The sequence below is a fragment of the Taeniopygia guttata genome, chromosome 2 (assembly GCF_048771995.1).
Source record: "Taeniopygia guttata chromosome 2, bTaeGut7.mat, whole genome shotgun sequence".
Lineage (NCBI taxonomy): Eukaryota > Metazoa > Chordata > Aves > Passeriformes > Estrildidae > Taeniopygia > Taeniopygia guttata.
In genome coordinates, this window is record NC_133026.1 from 131931178 (window position 1) to 131957717 (window position 26540).

A 26540-nucleotide genomic window follows, 5' to 3' on the forward strand; every position below is an offset into this window, starting at 1 on the left:
GCAGGGGCGGGGCCGCGGCGGGGCTCGCGCCCTCGCGCGAGAGCGGCCCGCGCGGCGCATCCGGTGACGTGTGCGGGCGGCGCGCGGGCGGCGCGATGCGGGTGAAGGTGCTGAGCCGCAACCCCGATGACTACGTGCGGGAGACCAAGCTGGACCTGCAGCGCGGTGAGCGGGGCTCCGGCAGCGGGGATCGGCCCCCGGCACGGCCCGGCCCGGCACGGCCCGGCCGGAAGGGATGAGGCCGGCAGCAAGGCCGGAAGGCGTTCGGGCGTCCGTCGTCCGCGCTCCGCTGCGCTCCGGTCCCCTCCCCTCAGCCGCTGCGCCGGTGTCCGCCAGCAGCGAGAGTCGGAGAGCTCGGGCAGGGGCCTTTGGGCTTCCCTGGTTCCGAGCGGCCGGAGTTTTCCCCGCGGTGCCGGTCCCAGGCGGGATTTGCGTGCGGAGAGCTCCCTTGCCGCGGCCCGGGGCCGGGCTGGGCCGGAAGCTGCGCCGCGGGCTGGCCGAGCCCGGAGCTTCCGGAGCCAAAGAGCAGAATTGCGAGGCTGGGACTTTAATCACTGTTCTGGTACCCCGACACTGAGCTTAGTATTTCCTAGGTTACGCTTTGCAGTTTACTTAATGCTGTTTCATTCCTGGTTCGTCGAGTTCTGCTTCTTGCATATTCATTATTGAAACTGCCAAAAATTGTGTTGATTTTACACACAGAATAATAGTTTTGTAGGTTGGAAGGTAGCTCTAAAGGTTATCTAGTGCAACTCCCCACACCCTGCCCTGTGGTGAACAGGGATATCTTCAGCTAGCTCAGGCTGCTCAGAGCCTTGATGGGGCATGTGTCATCTCATTGTAAAAAACTTCTTATTACTACCTAGTCTAAATTTACCCTCTTCAAGTGTAAAACTATTACTCGTGGTCATATCAGACTGTCTTAAAGTCTGTCCCCATCTTTCTCATAGCCCCCTTTAAGTACTGAAAGGCCAACTGAGGTCTTCCTGGAGCCATCTCTTCTTCAGGCTGAACCGCCCCAGCTCTCACAGCCTTTTCTCGTGGGAGAGGTAGTACATCTCTCTGTTCATCTGTCTTGTGGACCTGCTCCTGCGTGGGTTTCTAATGTGTGTTCTTTCTGTTGCAGTTCCAAGGAACTATGACCCAGTATTGCATCCATTTGAGGTTGCACGAGAATACGTAAGAGCTCTGAATGCCACAAAGCTAGAACGTGTGTTTGCAAAACCCTTTCTTAGTTCACTTGATGGCCACAGAGATGGAGTTAATTGCATGGCCAAACATCCAAAAAGTTTGTCTACTGTGCTGTCTGGAGCTTGTGATGGAGAGGTAAGCTTACAAACCACAACAAACACACATCTTTTTTCTCTTTTGCATTTCGTTGGGTTGTTAGTTGATTTTGTCACACTTTACTGTCTTCATTCAGCGTATTACCTTCATCCTCACTTGGTGTTGAAACTTTTTGCTGCTCTGTAAACTCTGCCACTGCACAGGGGAGACAAATCGAAAGTAGTAGGTTTGTAGTGAAAGGTTTGTGATTGAGATAAGGACAGGGAGGGATCACTCACCTATTACTACTAGGGACAAAACAGAGTGAACTTGGGATTATTAGTTGAATTTATTGTTAACAAACTCAGAACAGAACAATGAGAAGTAAAATAAGGCCTTAAAACTGCCTTCCCCCCACCCTCCCTCCTTCCCAGGCTCTTCCTTCTCCTCCCCAGAAATGAGGGAAGGGGGTTACAGTCAATTCATTACAAGTTGTTCCTGCCTCTGCTCAGTGAGAGGAGGTGTTCTGCTGCTCCACTGTGGGTCCCTCCCTTGGGAGACAGTTCTCCATGACCTTATCCAGTATGAGTCCTTTCCGCATGCTGCAGCTTTTCATGAATTGCTGCTGTGTGGGTGACTGTTCCACATTGTGAAGTCCCTCAAGAGCAGGCTGCTCCAGGGTGGATCCCCCACAGGGTTGCTAGTCCTAGGAAACCTGCTCCAGTGTGTGCTGCTATCTCCATTGGTCCAGAGGTCGCTGCCAGGAGACTGCTCCAGTGAGGACTTGCAGTGGATCACAGCCTGCTTTAGGTGCATCTGGCCTCGGTGTTCTCCACAGGTGCAAGTGGATCTCTGCACTCCCATTAACCTCCTCTATGGGCACCAGAGGCACTGCTGCCTCGCCATGGTCTTCACAGCAGGCTCAGAGGAACCTCAGTTCTTCCTCTGCATTCTTCCCTCACCTTGGTGCCTGCAGAGTTATTCTCTCACGTATTTTCGCTCCTCCCTTCTCTGAGTGCAGTTACATTTGCCCACTAACTTTTATTCCTTCTTAAATGTGTTATCATAGAATTGTTACCACCATTTCTTATTAGCTTGGTCTTGGCCAGTGGTGGCTCTGTGTGGGAGCTGGCTGGCATTGGCTCTGCTGGATGTGGAGGAAGATTCCAGCAGCTTCTCAGAGAAGCCACCCCTGTAAACTCCCAGTACCAAAGCCTGGCCATACAAACCCAGGGCACATTGTGATTGCTTTTTGCTGCCCACATGACCCCCACCAATACAAGTTAAACTGCCAGATTAGCTAGAGTGGAGGGATATACAACCAAAAATGTTTTGGAATAACAGGGTTTCACACTGCCTAAAAAAGGCTAACCCTATGTATATTTAATTAATTGTTTTACATAACTATTATAAATAGCAATCAAGGACACTTTAATTGGAACTAGTTGCAGAAAAAAACTAGTCTCTTCTGAATTACCTGTCTTTTCTCATCCTTATGTTGCTCAGTTGGTAGTACTTGAGTGTTTTAAAGGTGTCTTCTGGGCAGTTGGTTACTTTCTGCTTTTTTTAGAAAGTGCACATGTCATCCAGTAGTGTAAGGGAGGTTAACCTTTTTGGAGAGAAGTGGAAGAAATTTCTATGAAAGTTCTTATCCAAATTTCTTATCCACTGATAGAGGAAGTAAAGTACTGGGTACTGTAAATACATAAAAATATAAAAAGTGGCTTCCGTTTCTTTGTTGTTGTTTTTTAAATGAGCCCAAAAGCTTTGAAACGGAAACCTCTCTGAGAAGTGGACATCTATAGACAATGTAGTACAGAAGCTGGACAGAAAAAATACTGTTGGTTCCAAATTTCTTTGTGCTTTTGTCTTTAAAGGGGTATTACTTTGCTAAATTTATAACTGCTGCTGGTTTTTTAGTTCAAAAATAGGGGAGTGCAAAATGCAGAAAGTATACAGCTTAGGTCGGGGGGGAGGGTGGGAATGAAAAAAATCTCACTTTTAAAATTACTTTTCAAGAAAGAAATCTGACTGGTGTCCAAGCCAGCTCTGCCATTTCATTACAACATGTGTGATCTCTTGTGCTTGAATTGTGAGCTGCAGCTGTGGGCTGTAGAAAGCTTACAGACTATTTGCTCTTTTGTTTTTATCAGGTTAAAATTTGGAACTTGACCAAACGACAGTGTATCCGCACTATACAAGCCCATGAAGGCTTTGTTCGAGGCATGTGTGCCCGTTTCTGTGGTACATCATTCTTCACTGTAAGTATTATGTGTCTCCTTAGCAGTGCAGCAGCACAGAGTACCTGCTCACCATCTGTTTTCCACTGAGAAGCTTGCTCTCTGCCATTGAATATTTAAATATTGTATGAATACACTAATTAAATGTGTTGGTGAACCCAGCAGTTCTGTTTAGGATGAAGTTTTTTCTAATGCTGTAATATGGATGTCATTCAAGACTTTCAAAGGTATAAATACCAGCAAAGAGCTAACAGATGGTCATGTAATTAAAACTCGAGTGAACTAGTTTTTGTTAAAGTAGTAAATGGATTATGTTCATTGCAAGATGTAAAAAAGTTTAAAAGTATCCATTTGCATATACATATACAATGTAAAAAAGTAATCTCTTGCATATACTATGATTAAAAGTGATCTGATTAAGTTAAGATCATTCCAGGTTAATAAAGCTTTATTAATTCATAAAAACCACAAAAGATGCAGTTGCATGTAAAGTCCTTGGAAATATTATATCTTCTTGTTGACATTAAAACAGTTCTAAGATAACACAACAAGAAGAACTGTTTTTGAAAACTCAAGTGTCCTGAGGTTGTGCTTTGTTTGAACTGGTCATAGAAGTGCCATTTTTGATACAGTATATTTATTTTTTCCAAGGTATACACCAAGTCACAGGGACAGTATTTAGGATATAGGGAAAGTCGCAGTAAAAAATCCTAAAGTGACTCCAAGTTAGTTACTCCCCTTTTGACAATCCGTCTGCCTGAAATTTGAGAGAGGGAGAGGAACAGTAGTAGTGCAGCCAAGAAGGATAAGATCAACTTGTAAAGCTAGCATATTTTAGGCCTGTTTTCCTGATCCAGGTCATTGCACAGCCCTGCAAAAGCTTGTGCTGGCATTAGTGCAAGAGGTAGAACAAAATTTGGAACAGGCAACCAGAGCAACTGAGGTGGAAAGTGCCTTTTAACTGATGACAGGCTCACCAAAGTGACTTCCAGAAGATAATTTGCAATGTAGGTGCCAGTTGATTAAAAGTCACAAAATGAATCTTACAAAATAGCCATCATTCCATCTCACCTTTTCCCTATTCATCTATCTATTCTGGAACATGGAAAAGCTTTGTGGATCAAGATAGACAGTGGAATAGGTAAAGGAAAGGTGGTGATGGGAAGCAAGTGATCTCTCAGAAGCTGACAGATCCCCAGACAATCTCTGAGCAGCCCCCATTGTCTCTTTCTGCTCCCAGTACTGCAGCTTTTATTGCAGGGCATTGTTCTATGGTATGGAGTACTCCTTTGGCCAGTTTAGGGCATCTGTCACACCTGTGTCCCCTCCCAGTCTGCTGCCCACCCCAAGCCTGTTTGCTGGTGGGTGAGGCAGGGATGATGGAGACAGAGTGGGAGCAGGGGGAAATGCACAGCCAAGGCTTGGGTGCTGTATCAGGGCTGTTTCAGCCACACATCAAAAACACGGTGCCAGGTGAGCTGCTATGAAGAATGTTCACTCCAGCCAGACCACGTGCATGTTTTAATGACGTATTATGACCGAGAGCTAATCTGTAGTTTGGAGGTATAAAGTGGAACAATGAAGAGGCAGGAGGAAGCATTTGTGTATATCTCAGAATATTTTTTTTAAAGGAACCCTGTATTTATTTGCAAAGCACATCTAGCAAAATAAAAGGGAATATATCTACATGAAACTGTACATGATTTCTCCAATATTTCCAGGTTGGTGATGACAAAACCGTGAAGCAGTGGAAAATGGAGAGCCCAGAATATGGAGAAGAAGAAGAACCTATACATACAATTCTTGGAAAGGTAGTAAATCTGAGTTTTGATTTTCCCGCATCTCTTCTTTTGAATTAAGTTCTGAATAATTTCTTACCTAGCTTTTAAAGAAGAGAAAAATAGCATGATATCACCTATTATCATAATGGGTTGTAATTTGATGGCATCAAATTTTATAATGGCACTTCTAAAGTATCTTCATGTTTTTATTACAGTTACTTTACATGTAACCTGAAAGGACTCCTCCAAGGCAACCAGAGACTGCTTAGCTCTGTCTGTACTAATTATGCCTTTTCTGCAAACTAGTAACATTTCTCTGTAGTCTCTTCAGATGTGTTGTCAGTGCTTAGTCTGCATCAAATAACTTACTTTTCAAACCAATGTCTCACAGTCATTCAATACAAAATACTAGCTTTACATCTTTCTTATTTACAAAAGCAGTCTAAAAATGAAATGTTGGCACTTTGAATTTATGATAAGCTTATGTTAGGAAAAACATTAAATGCTTTTTTCAAATAGATTGAAATTCTTTAGTTATCACAGTGTCTGTGGAATCCATTCAAGTCCCCACTGAAAATACAGTTGCACTCTTAACATTTTGATTTGCTTTAAAATCAGCCAGGATTTTGTAACTATGCCTTTAGTGCCAACTCCACTGTAAATTAACAAGAAATGCATACATAACACCTTAAATGGAAAAGAAAGCTTGCCTACTGGAAGGGGTATATCTGATAAGGATTAGTTTCTAGTAGCATTGGTGACTTAATTTTCAGAAATATAAATGAGAAAAACCATGTGAGACTCCATATGCAAAAGTTTGTTGATTCTTTTTTTTTCTAACAGAACATACTTGAGTATTTATGCATACAATTGGATTTTAAAATTTTTGCTTTGTTTTTCCTCTTAAAGACAGTGTATACCGGAATTGATCACCACTGGAAGGAGCCTGTTTTTGCTACCTGTGGCCATCAAGTGGACATTTGGGATGAACAAAGGACAAGCCCCAAATGTTCTCTGACTTGGGGTTTTGATAGCATAAGCAGTGTAAAATTTAATCCTATTGAGGTAATGATTATGTTATATATTGGAAATTAGTATTTTTCTTGAGCAGTATAGGATCTAAACTCTGTTTACACCATCTTGATATTTTTTCTCCCAAATTTATATTTTATGTTTTAATGGAATATGTAAGAGGATATACACATAGATTTTGATGGTTATATTATTTTGGAATGTAGTACCATATCATTTTATCTTCCTATCTTTTGGCTCTGTTAGTGTGTGAGAGGAGAAACAAAAGCAGTACATACCTGGTACCTCAGTCATACAGTGTAGCACTTAGTAGCTGTGAAGCTGCCAGTTTTTGTTCCGGTATTCTACTCCCTGTGACTGAGACTTCTCACCCTCTCCAAGGCAAAACAATTGCATTTGATCTTATACAGCTCTTCTATTATACCCCTTGACAGGACTATGCTCACAGAAGAAGTGTTTATGAGGAATTCTCCGTTTTAAAGTAGAGGGCACTGCATGGATTGTGAATCTTACAGGGAAAGCTATTTAAAATGTTTGTGCTGGGTAATTAGCTGCACAGAAAAATTGATGAATGTATTTCCTTGACTGAGAAAGGAACTCATAACCAGCTTTGTGAAATAGCTTAGGTATATGATGTAAGCTGTTAATCACACTCTAGATGTAATCAAAAGACCACACACACTGGTTTTGTTTGTTTTTTTCAGACTTACCTTTTGGGAAGCTGTGCTTCTGACAGAAATATTGTGCTATATGATATGAGAAAATCAACTCCATTAAAGAAGGTAATATTTTTCTCTTTATGATTAATTACTGATGGTAATAATCATACTGAATATATTAATAGCTTGTAACTGTTGGTGACAGTAGAGAACAGAAAGCTCAGAATTCTGGGTTAACTGAGTTTTCATTGTCTCAGTCTTCTGAGTTTGAATTAATGTTGGGATTTAGACAATACAGAGTTGGAAAGGCCTTTTTCTGCATTCAGACAGGCTGTCATACTTGCTCTGTTGTAATTCTTGATCAAGTGCCTGACCTGACAGCAGCTTCACAATAAGAACTTTATGTTCCTGTATTGCATTCTGTCTATGTATGTGTGGTTTTTTTTTTAGATTTTTTTTCTCTTCCTTACCAGAAGGAAACAAGGTAGCTTCACCACTGGAGAACCTTGGTCTGTATTTGAAAAGGTGTTTCTCCTTTGAAGGGAGACAAACCCTTCACTATACACCTACTATAAACATTCATAAATCCTGTGCAGTGTAATCAAAATAATACTTATATATGGAAGGTACCGATGACCTAAAGATTCCTATTTAACAGAATATTTGTATTTATTTAGATAAGAAGCTGGTAATTCATACATAAATATCAAACCTCAATCAAGTTCAGTAGTTCTGAGCCCCAGAACTATCTTAACAATATTCTTCTTGAAATACAATGTTCTGGCTTGTGAGTATGCACTTAGTGTTGCATACTGTCTGCAGTGTCATTGAGCTGATACACACTACAAGGTTAAAATGATACTTAGTTCTAAAAAGGAGTGTTATTGGCATAACAGTATTTATTTCTCTCCCTGTGCCCCAACAATTTTTAGTGAAGTTTCATTTGGGCCACTGAGGCAATGCTTATGGAAACTTGTCAGTGATGCCAGCTGAAGACCTGAATGCTGACATGAACACAGCCAGTGCTGTAGAGCTGCAAAGGATGCAGCTTGATCCTTTGTGAACTAAGTTTGAATCTAACATAATTTTGCATATATATATGCCAAATATATGACTGTACCTACATATGCATATAGATTATAGGCTGTGTGCACATGTTTGTATATGTGTGTCTCATGCAAGCAGTGTGCTGAGGTGCATTTCCTGCTGTAGGAATAAAACACTGGTTAGTACTTCCTTGCTTCCATGGGCACAGTACTGGGTTTCTTGCTGGGATAGTGATAATTCTGTTGTGAAGAGGAGGTGAAACATCCATTTCTGCATTGAGAGCTAAGAGCTCTGGAACTCCTAAGAGAAGGGTTTTGCTCATTAGCAGTACCTTACTTATGCATGGGCACTGGTTTCTGGCACTGCTCTGTTCCTGGGACTTGATCAGCAAAGCAGTTGGAACTCGGTGGGAGTCCTTTCATTGATGGAAATAGGAGTACATCACACATGTGTTCCTATTCGCACGTTTTTCACATCGTGAAGCAGTAGCTCTGTTGCCCTTTTGTCCTGAGTGTGGGTTTCAAAGCCTTGTGTTTTAAAAAGGGAGGGGTGAGATAGTGAGATGGTACCTAGGTTCAAAAGAAGAACTCGTCTAAAAAAAGCTGGGAGAAAGATGAATGAAAGCAATTCTGTTGAAAGACAAGAGGAAAATGTTTCGATAGAAATTGGTACACTTTAAAAGTAATTTTTTTGCAACCTGTGGGATCAGGAAAGCTTAGGGTGTTGTAAAAATAGACTTTAGCATTTAAACAGCTCACAGGAACTATGTTTTCTCTTGCTTGTTACATTCTTAGGTGCTCATCTCAACCAAAAATCTTGTAGGTAGTAGAGAAATATAGGTTAATTATTTGGGTAATGTTTCTGCGTTAAAGTAATCTCAACATTTCCAGGCTTACATTCTTTATAAGCAACTGCTCACAGTTAAAATAATTAAACCCAGAGAACCAATTCTTCAGGAACTTCACAATTTTGACTTGTCTTAATGGGGACTTAAACGTACCCATTTTCTAAGAAGATGTACGATAGATTAAAAATAGCAGTTAAAAATTGCTCTGTTATGGGTTTAGATAATTCTGAAATGCCATTAATAATGTATTTACAGCAACTTAAATCACTTCCAGCCCAGGTTAGCTTACCTGGTTAGTCTAGTTGTTATTAAACCTAATGCTGGAACTGTAGAGACAGTCTCATTTCTTGGGCACTATTTTAATTCCAAAAGCCACTGCTGAAATCAACTACTTGTTAATTTTGGTGAAAAAATAGAGATTTGGAGCATGACAGGACTTGACTCCTTTTGAAAGAGCTGGATTTTTAGCAATATTGAAGTTATTTTGTAACAAGACTTAAAGTACTTATTATAGATATGGTGGGTTAATGTTAATTGTGTGCTCATTTTGCAGTGGCTGATAAACTTGTACAAGAAGGAATAAAGAACAGTTCTTGATTATTAACTTCCCAGTTTTGTGCAAGTTTTATAACTATAACAATACTGAAATCTGAGCAAATTCTAGTTGTCATATTAGTGTAAACAGAGGACATCTCAGTGTCTACTTTTTAAATTAGAGATCACTTTAGAGATCTGATAATTACATGCACTTCTGGTTGCATACAGTTACTGAAAATAAGCAATGTTCTGTAGCACAGACTTTATAATGAACAGGATGGTGTCACCTAGGAAATGAGGATTTAGGGAGAATGAGAATTACAGGAATAGACACACAATCATTGCAGTCTTTTGGAGGGGTGTGCAGTAAAATCATCACTATTAATTTGTTTCTATATTCTGAAATATGGGTGTAAATTTATGGTGTTTGCTGTAGTAAGCCAAGAACAAGAATGTGGTTTGAGTACCATAGCGTTAAACACCCAACTTTCAGCATTCTTAAGTAGGATTATAGCTGGCCTGGAGCATTGTGGAAAATCCTGTTTGGAGTTGTTCAGTTTGTTAATCAGTAGCTCTGTAATTACACATCCACTTTGTGTCAGACATACTGTATAGTTCTTATTTTCAAATAAATGGTTGGGAGTTCCTCTCAGACTCGGCAGAAGCCGATGCTGCAGTGTCTGGTGTGTAGATGACTTCCTCCTTGCCTTGCTAGTCCCACAGGGGCCCAGCTGTCCTCCAAGGTGGGGACATCCAACATACAGCTTGCTAGTGCCTCTTGTCTAGTCTGCAGTTAGCAAAGTAGAAGGGTTTTATTAGTCTGTTATCAGCTGCCTTACTCCCACTTCAGGGCCAGCTGGCCTCTTCGTTGGCCATATGCTTACAAGCAGCAAGCAAATCTTACAAATGTGTGAGGAATGATTCACTGCTGATACAGTGAGAGTGCTCAGAACCTGACAACCCAGTAACTTCTGTGTGCATTGCTTGGCACTTCCACAAGAAATGGCAACTGGCCAGGAGAATTGGTGAACTGCAATTTTAGACATACAATAAATATGTAATAACTGGGAGAACATAGATATGTTACAATTGCTTTGCAAATGCTGGTTCACAGCTTCAATTAATGACTATACCCCTTGAAATAACCATTTAATTAGGTTTGTCTACAGATTACTTAACTAAAGATTCCTGTAAATAGGACACAGAAGTGAAATTTTTTGAAGTTCCAGATTTACTTGTTGACCACTAGCAGGTTGCCATGTTAAATGACCACTTAGGTGATTTACAAAGGAAAATTTAATTGTTGTGTAGCCCAAAGCAGTAAACATATAATGAGGAACAGGAGGTTCTTGGGTTTCACTTCCAACACTGCTGAGGAAACATTCTGTCTTGTACTATTCCTCTGCCATAATTCTCTATCTACTAAGTGCTTGTCTTCAGGGGTATGTAGGAAGTTTTGAACTGCATTTACTGTCTTTTACTGCCTTTAACAAGGTAGCAATGTGTAAATATATTTCAGGTTATCTTGAACATGAGGACAAATACACTGTGTTGGAACCCTATGGAAGCATTCATTTTTACTGCAGCAAATGAAGATTACAAGTACGTGTAACCTTGCTTTTTGATAATCCTGGACAGGTTGTATTTTTCATCTGTATCTTGGGGATTTATGATCATGCTAAAATAAAATTTTAAAAGACTACTCAAGGTCTTAATTTGAATTGCTTAATAACGTAGAGAATTATGGGCGTACTGATTTTAAGAAATATGAATTGATAGTAGACCTCTCTGCGTCTCTCAGTATTTGGGGGGTAAAAAGCAGTCTGACAGAATAAATGCAGCTGAACCAATGCAAGTGTTACTTGAAATAGGCCCTGGAAAATAAGTACTATTGGTCCAGTCTGAGGCAATATAAGTGTTTATTTTCTTGCTAGCTCCTGTGAAGCTTTATACATTGTACTGATCAGCTATTTTGATGAGAACATTTCTTGAAAGAAGTAAATTAATCTTTTGTGAGACAGTTCTGGAGACTGCAGTACTTATCCTTTCAATGTCTTGGAGCAGTTTTTTACTTTTGAACAATACTATTCATGTGAACAGCTAATCTGATATTGAAAAAGCTGTCTCTTCAAAACTAGGCCATTGCAAATATGCTCCATATCCTTTTTTCCAGGAAGTCAGTGATCTAACAATAGATCACTGTTTTCTTCTAAAACACAGGAATTTTATCACTTATCTTAAGGCTGTTTTTCTAAGGAAATTGAATCTGGCTCAGACCTTGAAAGTGGTGTTATATTCAATGTGCTGTTTTTTTTTATATTTATGTTATGGTATGGTAAAACTATTAGACTACCTAATCTGTTTGTTTATAAGTTTGGGGTTTTTCTTTATGAATTTGCTTTTTTTTGGCTGGTTCAGGGTTTTTTTAAATTTTCGCTAAACTAAAAACTATAGCTCTTGCTTTCAGGGACAACTGTCCTCTTGCAGCCTGAAGTATTTAATATGCAAGGGCAAATGCACACGTTAACAATGCATATGCAAGTATTTGCTAGTTATATGGAGTAGCAGTTTTGAATAAGATGCTGCATACTTTCTCTTGGGGAATTTAAAAGGACAAAGCAACAATCACCATTATAGTATTCAGGAAGGTATATTTAATTTGAGTTATGCATTCATCTGCAGAACGGAAGGTGAGAAACCTGTTGAATTAAATCTTTTAATATAATAGTTCTATTAAATCGTATATCTTAATCAGGTTCCAGTAAATGCATTGTCTGTAAAGCACATATGCTTATTTGATGATCTACATAGTGATTATGCCTAGCTTCTTTATTCAAAGGGAGTAGAGGTGGGCCTTATCTGAGCTTTAAGGTCCTTAAGAGCAGCTGTGGTCCAGCAGCTGGGTGTTTACTTTTAACATAATGTTTTTCTATAGATAGTGTGCTCTGCAGTATAGCATCACCATGGGTAAGGACCAGGCTTTCCCTGTACTCCTAGACTTGCTAAACCAAGCTATCCTTGCACTTGTCTGCCTAAGATAATTAGGCAGTAACAAAGGGTGCCAACCAAATGGAACGTTACAGTAGACTCTGAATTACTGGGAGTTCACAGTACAGAAATATTTAGAAACCTTTCAGAACTGTTAGGCTTGCTGTAATGATTGAGAGATGCTTTTACAAGTTCAGGGTGCATTCTTACATGGGAAGATGGAGTAAAGGAGGCCAGTGTGATATCTGCAGTCTGACCCATGGACAGATGATAAAGTGGATCCTATCTGTCCTTTGAGAGGGAGCAAGAAACCTGATCCAATAAGTAGATCCTCTGATTAGCAAACTTCTTTCAAACCCTAAACTATGCTGTTTTCTTTCTTTTCACGTATTATAAGCTGTTTTAAGGAATTCCTTAAGTGTGGTTTATGTAAAATGTACTGTTTACTTAGGACTTGTTATGATACTAAGCTACTGGTGTATTTATTTTAAAGCTTATATACTTTTGATATGCGCTTTCTTGAATCACCTGTAATGGTGCATATGGATCATGTGTCTGCTGTTCTTGATGTGGATTATTCACCCACTGGGAAAGAATTTGTGTCTGCCAGCTTTGATAAGTCCATCCGCATTTTTCCTGTAGACAAAGGTCACAGCAGGTGAGTAGTTTTACACCTTTCTCTCTCTTCATTCCAGTGACTTCCTCCCAAATCCTCAAGATTACTAATTCATTCATTAATGTCTTCACTGGGGCATTTGCTTCCTGTAAGTGTTGAAATCTTATTCTGTCAGTAGCTTGAAACTGACAAGCTGGGTAGTTAACAGTAGTTAACAGCTGGCAAGCTGTGTAGTTAACTTATTTCTGGAGTATGGATCAAGAGTAGAACTACTTAACAAGTAGCGGTATTTCCGCATTATGGAATTTAAATTAGAGTGGATTACTGTGCTCATGTAATTTGTATTTTACCATGGTGAATCCCATTTGACTTCCCTGTTGATGCATCTTTAATGGTTTTAGGCTGCTTTATACTGTTTCTGTCACCACTTTTTTGTAGTGTATTACAGGATTGTAGCATTTGGTTTCCTAGGGATTGTCTTCATCCTATGTGGATGATTGCTGAAGACATTATGTAAAATAGATTCCTGTATGAATTCCTGAGGATCAGTTTGGGACCCTTTTGTGATCTGTTTCAGTGCACTTACTACATTTTGTTCATATCTTGTTTAACCTGGTTTTGGTTTGTAATGTAGTGCTTTGACTACAATTCATGTGGATTTTGTTTTTCATGGAAGGTTTTGTAAGTCAGTATATTAAATATTTAGCTGAAGTTCAGATTGAACCTACTGTGTCTCTATTATTTTTTGGTTTTCTTTCAGTTTGATGAAAACTGAAGCAAGTTATCTGATTTTTCTGGTGTCATTTTATCTTCATAAACCTGCCTTCATTATTCTTTCTTGTCAGTTCTTCCTCCTTTTTCTTTATTCTTAACTTTAACTTCTGTAATCTTAACTTTATTTTACTTCTGCTTGACTTCCTCTCTCCAACCTTGTCCTTCCAGAAGATTGTTACTAAGTCAAGTTCTTGGTGGTTTGAAGGTGAAAATGTTGAAATACTGGTTGGTGAAAGAGTATATTTTTATTATTGATTGATGAAATTGTGCATGCTGTGTAACTGTGCTCCTGTGCTGCATTAAATAGTGGGAGGGGCTGTTTACATTCCCTCTATATCTAATCTACAGATCCTTTTCATGTTCTTTTTGTCATGCAATAATACTTTAAATGTAATTAGGTATTTCAGTTTCTTTGTAGGCTTGGGTTTTTTTTTTTTCTGACTTGCATTATTAAACAATATGGTTAGCATCTTCATTGTATGAATTAATAATCTACACAGAAGTGGTGATATGCAAAGTTAACACACATCACTGAGGAGAAGTTTGCAGACCCCATGACAAAGCAGTAAAAAGCTTTATTTCACATTTTAGCAGATTGTTGTCAAGGCCTATGGAAGGGGTTTTTCTCTTTGTCCACCCTTTCCCCCCTTTTGTGTTGTAGCCATAAATCTAGTGAGGAGAAGCTTTACAAATGAAAATTTTGCCTCATGTAAGCTGATTAGAGTGTTCTGGTACACTTAAAATTCTTTAGAAGCTGGGCTTCTTGAGAATTGCACAGTTCATATTAATGTCATGGAATGGAGAAAAGTCTCTAAATAGAAGATCTGATCCTGCTTGGAAAACTCTGAGGGCAGTTAGGAATTTCTGTAAATAAGGATCCTGGTGCTATTCTAGTTTTTACTTCTGATATTCTGCCAATCTGAAAACCCCCTAAGTTCAATTGCTTTCTATTTTATTTTTAAATGAAAATTTAAATAGTGAAATTGTTTAGCCGTAAGAAATTAGGTTTTTTATGAAGTTGATTAAATTTAGTAAATGCTTAGTAAACAGAACTGCATTTCTGTGCAAACTTCTAAATGACAGATCCAGGTTATTTGGCCACGTTTTCTGTTCTTCCTGTCCCTGAAAAATTACATTTAATGCCTTGTGATGACAGCCACAGGAAAGGCAAAGGCTGCAAATTCAAAGTACAAAAAGGAAAAGAACTTAGTTCCCGTTATGTGGGTGAAGAAAAGCTTTGTTACTGAGTCATGTGGTAGAAGGAAAGTAAAACATAGAAATTCCTGTGAAAGTGCAGATGTGCACACATGCCATTGAACAGTGAAAAGCCGATGGGAGTATTAATGTTTTCTGATGGTAGATGTGCTCAGTCTTTCATATACTTGTTCTTGTAGAGTATTGCTTGCTGGTGAATTAAAAGAGATGATTAAGCTTATTAAAGCTTATTTATTCTGATATGATTATTACTTTTCTTTTCCTCACAACCACTTCAGCTCAGCCCCAGTCTAGTTTCTCCACACCACTTGAAAAGGTGTTGCTTCGGTGTTTCTTTTACATTATTACTTGGGTTTTTCGTGCAAAAATAACTGAGTAGAAAAAAGCTGTAGTGCATGACTGATGCATCAAAGGAGTGGCTTTTGGTAGACAATAAATAGGCCATACTTTTTCCTTCTTTTCAGAATGCTAATAGATAGCTAAAATTCCCCAAAAAATGTATTTGGTCCTTTATTTTTATAGCAGAAATAAAAGAATAAATTTTTTTATATATATACTTCATGAAAATTAGACAAGAATTTAACTTAAATATTTGTTTAAGTGTAGCATCCAGAAACATTTTTGAACTGCACTTGTTGAGCAGGAGTCTAATCAGCAGAAATTAAAAACAAAATGGAGTCCATTTTTGGGTAAAGGAGGGAAATCACAATGAAAAGTAGCAAATCCATTGCCATATCATAAATGGACAGCTGGGAAGTGTTTCATTGCTGTTTGGTGTCAGATTCTTTGGCACCTATTTTTCTGCATTCCCATTCTGTAATACTCTCAATGTAAAACATATTAATCAAAATTATTTCAGGAACAGTATGCATTTCATACTGTACACCCTTAGCATGTCTTGCAAAAAGAGTTATTATTTAACTCTTTACTATTATTTCTGTGAAAGCACTTTTTAAAAAAGCATCTTATCCTAGGTGGTCCTTTATCAGTCTATCACACTTCCTTTGTATCTCTATCTATAGAAAGATAAGATCAGCAGTGTTTAAAAAAGTCAGATTTTTTTAAAAACAACAGCAAGAAAATATAAATAGTTTTGCCGTGAACAGAATGCTTTCTACTATTAGAAAGGTAATGGTGATAAAAGTGATGATAGATAATTTAAAAATGCTTCTCTTTGCTCTAGGGAGGTTTATCATACCAAACGAATGCAGCACGTCATCACTGTAAAATGGACTTCAGATAACAAGTACATTCTGTGTGGCTCAGATGAGATGAATATTCGCCTGTGGAAAGCTAATGCTTCTGAAAAACTGGGAGTGGTAAGAGTTGCATTTTGCTTTTTGTTATCACAAGATGTTTGGGGGTTTTTGTTATTATTACAAGCAGTTAGCCTCTTCAACTTTTATAAACTTGTTTATGACATGTCCAGTACAGCTCATTGCATTTACTGCAGCTTATAATAATAAGAAAATTAGATGCCTCATTATTGCTATACAAAATGACTTCTTTTGGTCTTGTTTAATGTTAACAATAATCATCAATTCTATCTAAACTAGATTTGAATGTTTTACCTGTGTGCTAATGGTTAGAATTCATCCTTTACCATTGGGAAAAAGGTAATAAATTCTGTTTAGCCATACTTAAGTCTATTGAAGTTTAGAATTACTACTTTTAAAGATTTTGACTGGCATGTGATTAGCTCGTGTTCATTCATGCAGTTCGTTTGTTTAAAAAAAAATCATGCCTTGATAAGCATATGTATTGTAAAGTAGATTATTTGCAATGATGTGCAGTTTGACACCGAGATTGTTGTTAACCTGCGTAACTCTCAGATTCCAAGTGGGCAAACTAGGCTGGTATCTGAAGTCTGCTTACTTCAATGTAAGTCTGTTTGGTCGACGATCACCAGCCTCATTAGAGAAGTCTTCTCGGTTATACTTCTTCAAATGTTTATGTACAGACAAAGACCAAATGTTCCCTTTCAGTTACCAATTGCATAGATTCATCTGCACAGTTGTGTCAAAGTATCGAGTGACTTTGGAGAATGAATTTGGCATTTTGTCTGCTGGGAGTAATCCTTTATGTAGCTTTATATTGTTATGGTATTTTGGAGGTGCTTACATTGCCTTTGCTGAGCCCATCGGCAGAGCTGTCAGATAATGTCTGGGGGAGTTTTTGCATGATCTTGTGAAAGGTTGTGGGGAGAGGAAAGGGAAGCTGTGATTCAGGGAAGAATGTGGTACAGCTGAAACGCTGGATCTGTTGCATACTCGTGTTTAGGACTCCTTGTGATTACCTGAACTCCATCAACTTAAAGTATCTGTAGGAGGGAAGTGAAGCAGAGCTGGAAGAGGTGGCAGGAGGAGGGAGTGGAGGAGTACTTAGGATTGCACTGGAAACAGGATGATTCATGGACTGCTGTGCATTCTGAAGCACTGGCTGTGGAATAGCACTGTTAAAATAACATTTGTAGCCATGGCCCACCATAGGTATTGGGAAGTCCTGTTAGTATTGTCAGTTTTGCTACAGAGCAGTAGATTAAAAAAAAACCCACAGCTTTGTGGTCTCTGCAGTAGTTGTGATTACAAATGACTGTTTAGGTTGAATTTTTTTACAGATATTTTTTTTTCTTTCTTTTTTTTTTTTTCTTTTCCCCTGCTCTTCTGCATTGATTATTGGTATTTTCCCATGTGGTGCTTTGGTCAAACACTTGAATATCAGTTCCATAGTTGCTAATTTTGGGGATTCCACAAAGCTCATTAGAGACTTGACTTTTGGATTTAATGTTCGTGTTGAATTTGTTTAGATAGGGCAATGTTGGGTAGAAATATTATCTGTGTTCTGTTATATCCGTATGCCCATGGCACCACCCTTTTCACCTAATTTTATTATATTAACTGAAACTTTTTCCATTTACTCACTATATTTTTAGCAAGAGATCATGATGTTTCTCTCTAAGATGCTGTTCTCTAACAGAATTGTCTGGTATTTTTGACATTCATCTTTACTCTGAGCCCTTCGTGTGAAGGACAAGTGGGTAAAAAGAATGTCACAAGTACCATTTTCATGTAGAAGAGTTGCTAATATTTTCAGATGTGAACAAAAAGTTCACTGTATTGACTACTAGATGGCATTGGCTTATTTTCTTATGAAAGAGTAAGGATAATTGACTCTGGGAAGTAATAGGCAAACACAGCTACTCCTGCATTGCAGAAATACTGCACACCAAAGGACACTATTGTTTAAGTGTTCAGAACGTAGGCTGGTAAATTGCATTCTGCTGTTTTCTGTAGTATTTCCGTCAACGAAAAGTGGCCATGGATGGACCTTAAAAAAGACACTACTTAGTTGTGACTACTGGGTATTGGATATGGTCTGCACATTAATACTCTTGTGTTCTTTGACCTACACAAAACAGCCTTTATTGTTTTTCTTTGTGAGTACAGTGTTGTTTGATGTGCCTCCCGCTGGAGGCTGCGCCCACAATGTGGTTCTGCTCCTGTAGGATCGTTCCAGCAAAGCTTTTGTAATGTGTGTGAGGGTGTGTATTTCCGTCACAGCTCTTGGGCTGCTGGCTCCCAGGGAACCAAATCAATAACTATCTATGACGCAGGTCAAGGGACATGTAGTTTATGATTTGATTTTTCCCCCCCTGTTTTTTTGAGTTATTCTTGGGGAGATTTTTTTCTTCTTTTTTTTTTTTTTTTTTCTTACTGTCAGAAGTGGAAATCCTCCTCACAACATCAAAAGTCATCTTAAGAAGGCAAAACTATTTAGACATACATGAAGAGCTTAAAAGGGGCAATAGAAAAATTGCTCTCACATCACAGGACAGAGATGAACTTGTGAAGAATTACATTCTCATGAGAAAAGAACGTTTCACATCCCCATATCTTATGTGGAAATGTGTTCAAGCATGGTGTTGGTGAAGCCGTGAATTCAGCAAGACACAGAATTTGAAGCTGTTTGAAGTGGCTATAGTTGTTTAAAATTTTTAGGAGCACTATGAAGTTTTATTTTTCAGACATTTAGAGAGCAATTGTAGCTAATAGGACTCAGGAGTCCTCATGGCTTATCACACTCTTGGATATATCTTGGGAATGTTGGTTGGATTCAGTGTGAATCCCTCTTTGATCCAGCCTGGTAGCTCCTGTGATTCTTAAGAATGCAACTGTTAATGGCTATTTAGCAGGTTGTTTTTTTTTTTAGTATCTGCTTCTTTTTTAGAGTATTGGTGTTCTTATCTTCACAGACATATGCTTGCTTATTTTATAAGTGTCCAGTCATTCCACAGTCTGTGGCTATTTTTTGAATGTTTTGAATATTCAACACTGAACATTCAGTAATTCTGTCAGAAGTGTCAAAATACGTCTTAAATGCCTAGTTGCTTGGTCTGCTATTTTTCTTTGCTGAGAAGATTTGATTGAATGACTCATCCAAAGGTCACTGTATTTCTAATATAATGCTAAAATCTTGCAATACATTGTATTTTAAGATGGATATTTTTGTGCTGGGGGCAGGTAGAAATCAACATCCTGAAAGAGAAAGAAAAATAATAATCAACCTTTTTTTTTTCCTTTGGTGAGTACTTAGGTGGTTTTTTTGCATTGTGAGTTCAAGGGAAGTTATAGTGAATATAAAGTACTCATGTTGTGGCTGGTGAAAATTTATCCAGTTGGAAAGTTGTACTTTCTGAACCGCACCAGAGCAGTCATCAGTTCTGACATGCATGTTTCTTTTGGATTTTAATGTATTTGGCACTGCACTCATTATTCAAAATCAGTGAAACATGAAAGAAAGAAGAAAACTTTCTGGAGAAGCCAGAGGCATCTTGTGTCTCTACTCCATTGACAAGTCTGCACGGGTTTTACATAGGAGTAACAAAACCCAAGTATCTGTGTTGGAGCTACTGCAGAGGTTGCTTCAACACAATTTTCTGCATTTGGCTTTTGATAAATTTTCATTAATTGATAAATATGTATTATTAAATAGGATGTAACAGGTATTATTTTTAAAGCAGTGAACAGCTGTCTCTGCATGCCCAGAAATAAAAGACTCAGTTAAGACTTGAGAAACTCTAGACTGTTCAAATATATAAAATATGGCTTGTTAAGTATTTTTGATGCTTTTTTAACCTGTGCTTTTGAAGACGTTTGGGATTTATGAAAAGGTAAATTATTTTGACTATTGAGGAAAATAGAGCCTGGTCTGAGTAGAAAGGCTGAAAAATCAGCAGTAATATAGGAGATTTCAGTTAATAGTGTACAGTTAATATAACTGATAGAAAGAAAGGGATAAACTAGGTTTTTCTGAATTGTACTGAAAGTAATAAACCATTAGGAAAACTTGCAAAAGCTGTATTGCTCTTCAGTCTACTGCCACATTAAAAAAGAAACTATACCTGCACTTCTTAGAGTGTGAATTCTTACTTCTGTGACTAACAGCTGCAACATATGCCTCTGTTACTTTTATGAATTAGGACAGAGCAAGTGGGTTAGGATGCTTAGAAATTTAGTGAAACTACTGATGAGTGAGTGAACAGTAGTGGAGCATAGGTTTACTGCTTTCTTTAAAAATGCAGAAAAACCAGAAAACCAGATTTTGAGTATGGGCTAGTAGAGATAGGAGTGCTGTTAGAAATCTTGGTTTTGATCTAGCAAAGTGCATTAGCAGGAGCACATCAAAACTGTCTTAAGCAATTTTTTATCCTTTCAGTCTGTTTGTAGTATGTGGTTCCATTTTCTGAGATAATGTTGATAACAAGCAGTACCAGATACTGTGGGTTGTGGCATTCTTTTCATAGTGATTTTCAGCTTGTGATTCGGTGCACCTGTAACTTCAACCCTGTGGCTATGATTTTATGCTCTTAACATCTACATTGCCCTATGTTACCTTTCTGGTTTTTTGCTTTTGTCATCCATTTAGATGTAAAGAGATCAAAATTTTTGGTCCAGGAAAGAATGAATAATGAACTTCACAGCTATAAATTTAGAAGGTGTTTTCAGCAGAGCAATAGAAAAATAAAGACAAGCTATGGTGTAGAAAATTGTTGGGATATATCTGGATTCTAAAAATATATTGCATCAGTGCTCTTGTCTGCCCTAACCTAGAAGGGCAACCTGAAGAGGACAGATAAACATTAATTTCATATTCTCATGCTGAATTAAAAAGTCTTAGTGTGGACTTTTAAATACAGCCCTCTTGAAGAGAAGAATTCTTTAAGGGTGGTTTTGGCTTCTAATCAGGACGCTGCAAAAGTGCTTACTTTCCTTCTGCTTTGGTGGAAAAATAAGCAGTCTGTCATTAGGAGGGAGAAGAGGCATGGGCAGATACTAGAAGAGGCATTTTCCTATTGCTGACTACTTGGTTGCATTTAAAGCGTTCTTTTTCCCCTTTTTTCACCCTGAGTATTTGCTATGAAGGCCTCCTGTGGTAGTGACACAAATCAGCTATGTTTCTGTTACATAATCTTCGTTTTCCTTGTGTAGGAAAGAAATTGCACGTTCATAATTTGAACATACGAAAAAACAGTCATATGTCACCTTTAAGCATATCTTCCCCTCATGATGTCACATAAATCCTAATTTATTACATATATTAAATTGGAGAGTGTTCTAGTCCATATAAATGAAATCTCTAATCCTGCAAATCATGCTGTGCATTTTCTCAGCCCAAAACAGAATGGGAAGTAACACTGTTCTCTTGAGCTGTTCACACCGACTTTTGTAAAGTGACTTGCAAGAGAGAGCTGAAATTCAGTGTGTTATTGCAGTGTGCCTTCTTAGCTATCTGCTATCTCTCATGAAGGAAACTTGTCATTACTGCAAAATTTTGTTTTCCATTGTGTGGATGGGAGTGCACTTAGCACAAACAGGTACATTGGCTGCTGGCATCTGGTAGTTGGGTGGAAAGTCACCAGCTGTTTGCTTTTCTCTATACCACAGTACCCATAAAAATGGAGTCAGACTCCACCACCTCTTAATCTATAGTATTATTTAAAATAAGATGTCCTGGATGTATCTTTAATTTACAGATTCACCTCTTGTCTGTGGAATCATCAAGGTTATAATAAATCGGCAGCAATTTGCTCTTCTAAAATTAAAGGAAAATCATTGCATTTAATTAAACTAAAGCTCTTTAATTTGGATTATGTTGGCAGTTTTCTGCAAAGTGGGAACACCTGGGATTTACTGAGAGTGAACCAGCTATTCACAGGCTGGCTCACAAGAAGGAATTTCAGTAAAAGAGGGAGGGTAGCTTTAGTGGGCTAAGGCTGTAAAATATACCCAATTTCAATTTCAGAGGCCACAATGAATGTAAGTAAAGCAGAAGGATTTGGTTTTTATGAACAAGGTGTGGAGAAACAGGTTATAAGAGCATCATGTATCTCCGATGTCTGAATAAGATTTTTTTGAGCCGTGAGCAACTCTGTATCTGGTACCTGGTTTCTTTATTGCCCCAGATCAGAAGCTCCTTTGTGGTAATTTTTATCAATACTTGTTTTCAGAAAATTTATGGTATTCTGGACCATTTATGGTATTCTGATTGCAATATTTATTTGTTCAGAATTCATGAAAAATTCTAGCAGAAGTCACACACAAAAGTGATCTCCAGAGTGGAGAATAAATAGCCAATTGCTGGTTTCAAGGGGTGGGGGAAACACGTCTCATTATATTGTAAGTGAAATTTCCAACTGTGTGTGTAATAAAGTTGTTGGTTTTGTTAGTGCTTTTTTTTGTTGTTAGCATCAGTTTCTGTGTTTTGTTGAAAGTGAGGATTTAGTGACACTGAGTCATTTACGAAGCTGAATAAACAGAAGTTGCCTGAACTATTTTTTTAGGTTTAATATTTTAGGTAGAGATAGTAGTGTGACATAAATGTGGAATGGCAAAAGCCTAGTGCCATGGTTTAATTGAAAATATATATATGAAGGGTTTTTAAGATGTCTGAAATATTGGAGTTACAGAGTTTGAGCAGGAGGGTAAGAAAAAAGAGGATTGGATTATCATCATCTCATATTTAATGCTAACAGATTTTATGTTAGATGAAATGCACCTGAAATTGCCAAAGATCCAAGCAAATTCACAATACATAGAGATTGCTATTCCTTATGAAGCAATGCATGCTTTGAACAAAACCACAGGAAACACATTTTTTCCTTTTGATAAATAAACATTAGGACCAAAGGAAAAAAAAACCTAATTGAAGAAAAATCGACTGTAGATTGGCTGTCAGGAGAAGGTGTTTTTTACTTTCAATGCCGTTGATGGTGGCTTGGACAGAATTTTAAACATGAATTAAAAATCAGTCTTTTATGGCAATACCAGCTCACCTTTATTTCATGTGTTTGTGATACTAAGACTTTTTTAGCTGCTTGATGAAAGTTGGAACTTCCTGTGTGCCATATAGTCAAGCTAATATGTGAAATCTGATCCGTGCTTTGTGCTTCCCAAGGGATCAGGGTGCTGGATAAGATTTAAGCCACCTCAAGAGCTGTCTGTAAACCTGTTCATGAAGACAGGTTCTCTATAGGATTTATAATTACACTGGCTAGTGATTAAAATGCCTGAAAATCTTTGTTTTACAGGGAAGGTTGATTGTCATCCAAGGTTAGGAAAGACTAATCAAAGAGTGTTTACTGTCAGCTATTTATGTTCTCATTTGTCACTTTGCAGCACATTAAAATCTGATTCTCAGGAATTAAATTTGGTTACTTCACTCAGCTTAAAAATGATAACATTTTGTGTTTGAGCATTGGGACATTGTTGGAATTTTAAGGGTTTTTAATACTTACCTACCCGTATTCTAAAGGAATATACTAGAAAGAAGCCATTTGAATGAAAAGTTAAAATTTTGTTTTGTAGAGGAGATTGACAGTTAAATCCCTGTTCTTTTCTAACGTGCTTGTCTGTGTTATTTTCCCTGTAGCTTGCACCCCGAGAGAAGGCAGCTATGAATTACAACCAGAAGCTGAAGGAGAAGTTCCAGTTTCACCCCCAGATCCGGCGCATCGCTCGGCACCGACACCTGCCCAAGAGCATTTATTGCCAGATCAAGGAGCAGCGCATCATGAGGGAGGCTCGGCGGCGCAAGTGCGTGTTCCTTTCCTCCTCTAAATAAACCCCGTCCCTGCAGTGCTGCTGTGGCAGTGGCCTATGGGAGTGATAGAGCTCCTTTGAGCATCTAAATGGTGTCATGGGCTATTGGATTGATTATAAGGAAAATGTAGATGAGTGCCAGTGGGGGCTGGCTGCTTCCCAAAAGTACAGTGAAGACATGGCAACAGATGCCATGTTGGAAAGAGCCACAGTGCTGAGTTAAGCATGACATGATGTCCCATTGCAATGGAAATAGGATGGGCTGTTATGGGGTGTGTGGAGGGTTTTTTTGGTTTTGTTTGGTTTTTTTGTGGGTTTGTGGGTTTGGGTTTTTTTTTTTTTTTTTTTGATAATGCCAGATTCCAGGATGAATGTTTTATGCCATCTAGATCATTGCCATATTGGAATTTCTAGGAGTAGGAGGTGGCATACTTTTCTGTAGCCATTGAATTAACAGTAATGTGGTGGGTCTTAGTCATCTTTATTAGCTAAAAACTCCACAAACTTGAGCAGCTGATCCTGTAGACATGAATACCAAGCTGAGCTCCCAAGGAAAGGGTCATTTGAAACCTTTATAAATTAGCCAACTTTAAAGTTGCTTTCAAAAGGGATGGTCCTTCTTCCCAAAGGAATATATGGCTTCTGGTTATTAGAAACAGAGGAATTCTTAACTTTTTTGGCTTTCTTTGTGGGACAACTTCATTAGTAGCTTGAGGAGGAAGACAGTATTTCTTAAACATTTATGCTGACTACTGAGTTTCGTTTTTTTGTTTTGTTTCTAGGGAAATGAATCGTCGTAAGCACAGCAAGCCGGGATCTGTGCCATTTGTGCCAGAGAGGAAGAAGCATATTGTGGCAGTAGTGAAATAATTGTTTTCACATGAACAAAATGCCACAATGAAAGAAAAATGTCACCATTAAAAGAATACACTGTACAAAATTTGATGGACTTTGGTAAGACAGCATGTGGTTTCAGAAACATGACTTTTCTTCCAAGTTTGTGCATTCCCTGACTTCTGTTTTGAGTAGCTATGAGAATTTCCCCTGTAATCTTTTATTGCAATTTGTCTGATGTTACTGGCCGAACATTGGATATTGCAGCGGAGTTTGACCCTTTTGATACAAGCAGATAACTTGGTGGAGAATATCTGCAATTCCAGTTCTATTCCTTGGTACTGTTTCTACAAAAAGACAAAATAGATTAATACTTTTCAAAGCAAAAAAAAAACTGCTCCATACAGAGTTACAAAAAATATTGTCTTTATGCTGTCCTTTTTTAAAATTTTTATTTAAACAAATTTAATAAAGTGAGCTCAAGCAATGGACTAGATTTTGATTATTTCAACTGATTATTCAAAATGTCTGCATTATACTTGTTATAGTCCAGTGTGTTATTGTTCTTTTATTCAGAAAGAAATTCAACAGGATTTTTAGACATCTGTAAACATTTATAATTTTGCTCTGTTTTTTTAACTGTTGTTATATAACTTTACCAAACTACAGACTGTTAAGTTGCTAATATTGCTAATTACTTAGTTGGGTATTTTTTTCTCTTTAAAACTTGGAAAATCTGGATGAAAAATTACATAAATTTTATAAATCACAGAAATCCCTTTGGATGAGATTTATTATAAGCTTTCTATTTTACATTTACAGAAGAAAAATGGAAGTTTCATACTTTACAAGGTATCTGTAGCCCAAAGTTCCTTTACAGTTTGCCTGGGAAACACCCTGTTTCTCTTCCAGTGCAATAAACAGCCTTTTACTGAAGTTACCAAGGTGATGAGAAAACTATACTGTAATTAAACTAGGCTGTCTAGACTATGGAGAGATATGAGATATGTAATAACCGTAATGTTGCTTAACATACTCTGTACAAAAAGTTCTTTTTAAGTCGTAACACTACAGTGTGTAATGACACTCCCCTTGTCCTGAGCTTATGCATTAAAAAAGAACAAACATATGTACTCAATTAGAGTAAACTTAATTTTTTTTTTAATCTGGAAATTGAGCACTTGCCTTCATATAGTATCCTGCTTAACATATCTGCTGACACTAATCCCTCTGCATTTCTGGTTCTTACTCTTTAACTTGTCTCTTGCAGTACTGTTTGGGCAAGATTCCTGAATCATCATGGCAAAATTATGACTCTTTGGTGATAAGAGTCCATAATGTATCTTTGACTCTCTGGATCACTTACCTTTATGGTGTGATGCAGGAAGAGAAGCAGATCTGAAGAGCTATAAGTAGGATGATGAGAAGAAGTGGAACAGATCAGGAAATAGGCTGATGCTGGCTGTGTGCCTGTTGTACAAATACGGTGCACTCTGTGCCAAATACAGTTTATTTTCTTCCTGAAATACTGAAAAAATTGAGTAAGAATATGCAGTCCAAAATGTGGCTTGTGACACAGCTGTAGTCGAGTCTTGCACGATTTGCA

At 38.1% G+C, this 26540-nt stretch overlaps 1 protein-coding gene across 1 annotated transcript; it reads left to right on the plus strand.

Moving 5' to 3' along the window:
* Positions 1–31: 31 nt before the first annotated feature.
* On the plus strand, positions 32–25425 carry DCAF13 (DDB1 and CUL4 associated factor 13). Its single transcript, XM_030267181.4, has 11 exons — positions 32–165; positions 1127–1326; positions 3420–3527; positions 5228–5317; positions 6197–6352; positions 7024–7101; positions 10929–11011; positions 12891–13055; positions 16186–16321; positions 23931–24094; positions 24883–25425. Exons 1-11 carry the CDS (start codon positions 96–98, stop codon positions 24968–24970), a joined length of 1338 nt encoding a protein of 445 aa, XP_030123041.4. The 5' UTR covers positions 32–95; the 3' UTR covers positions 24971–25425.
* The last annotated feature ends 1115 nt before the right edge of the window (positions 25426–26540 follow it).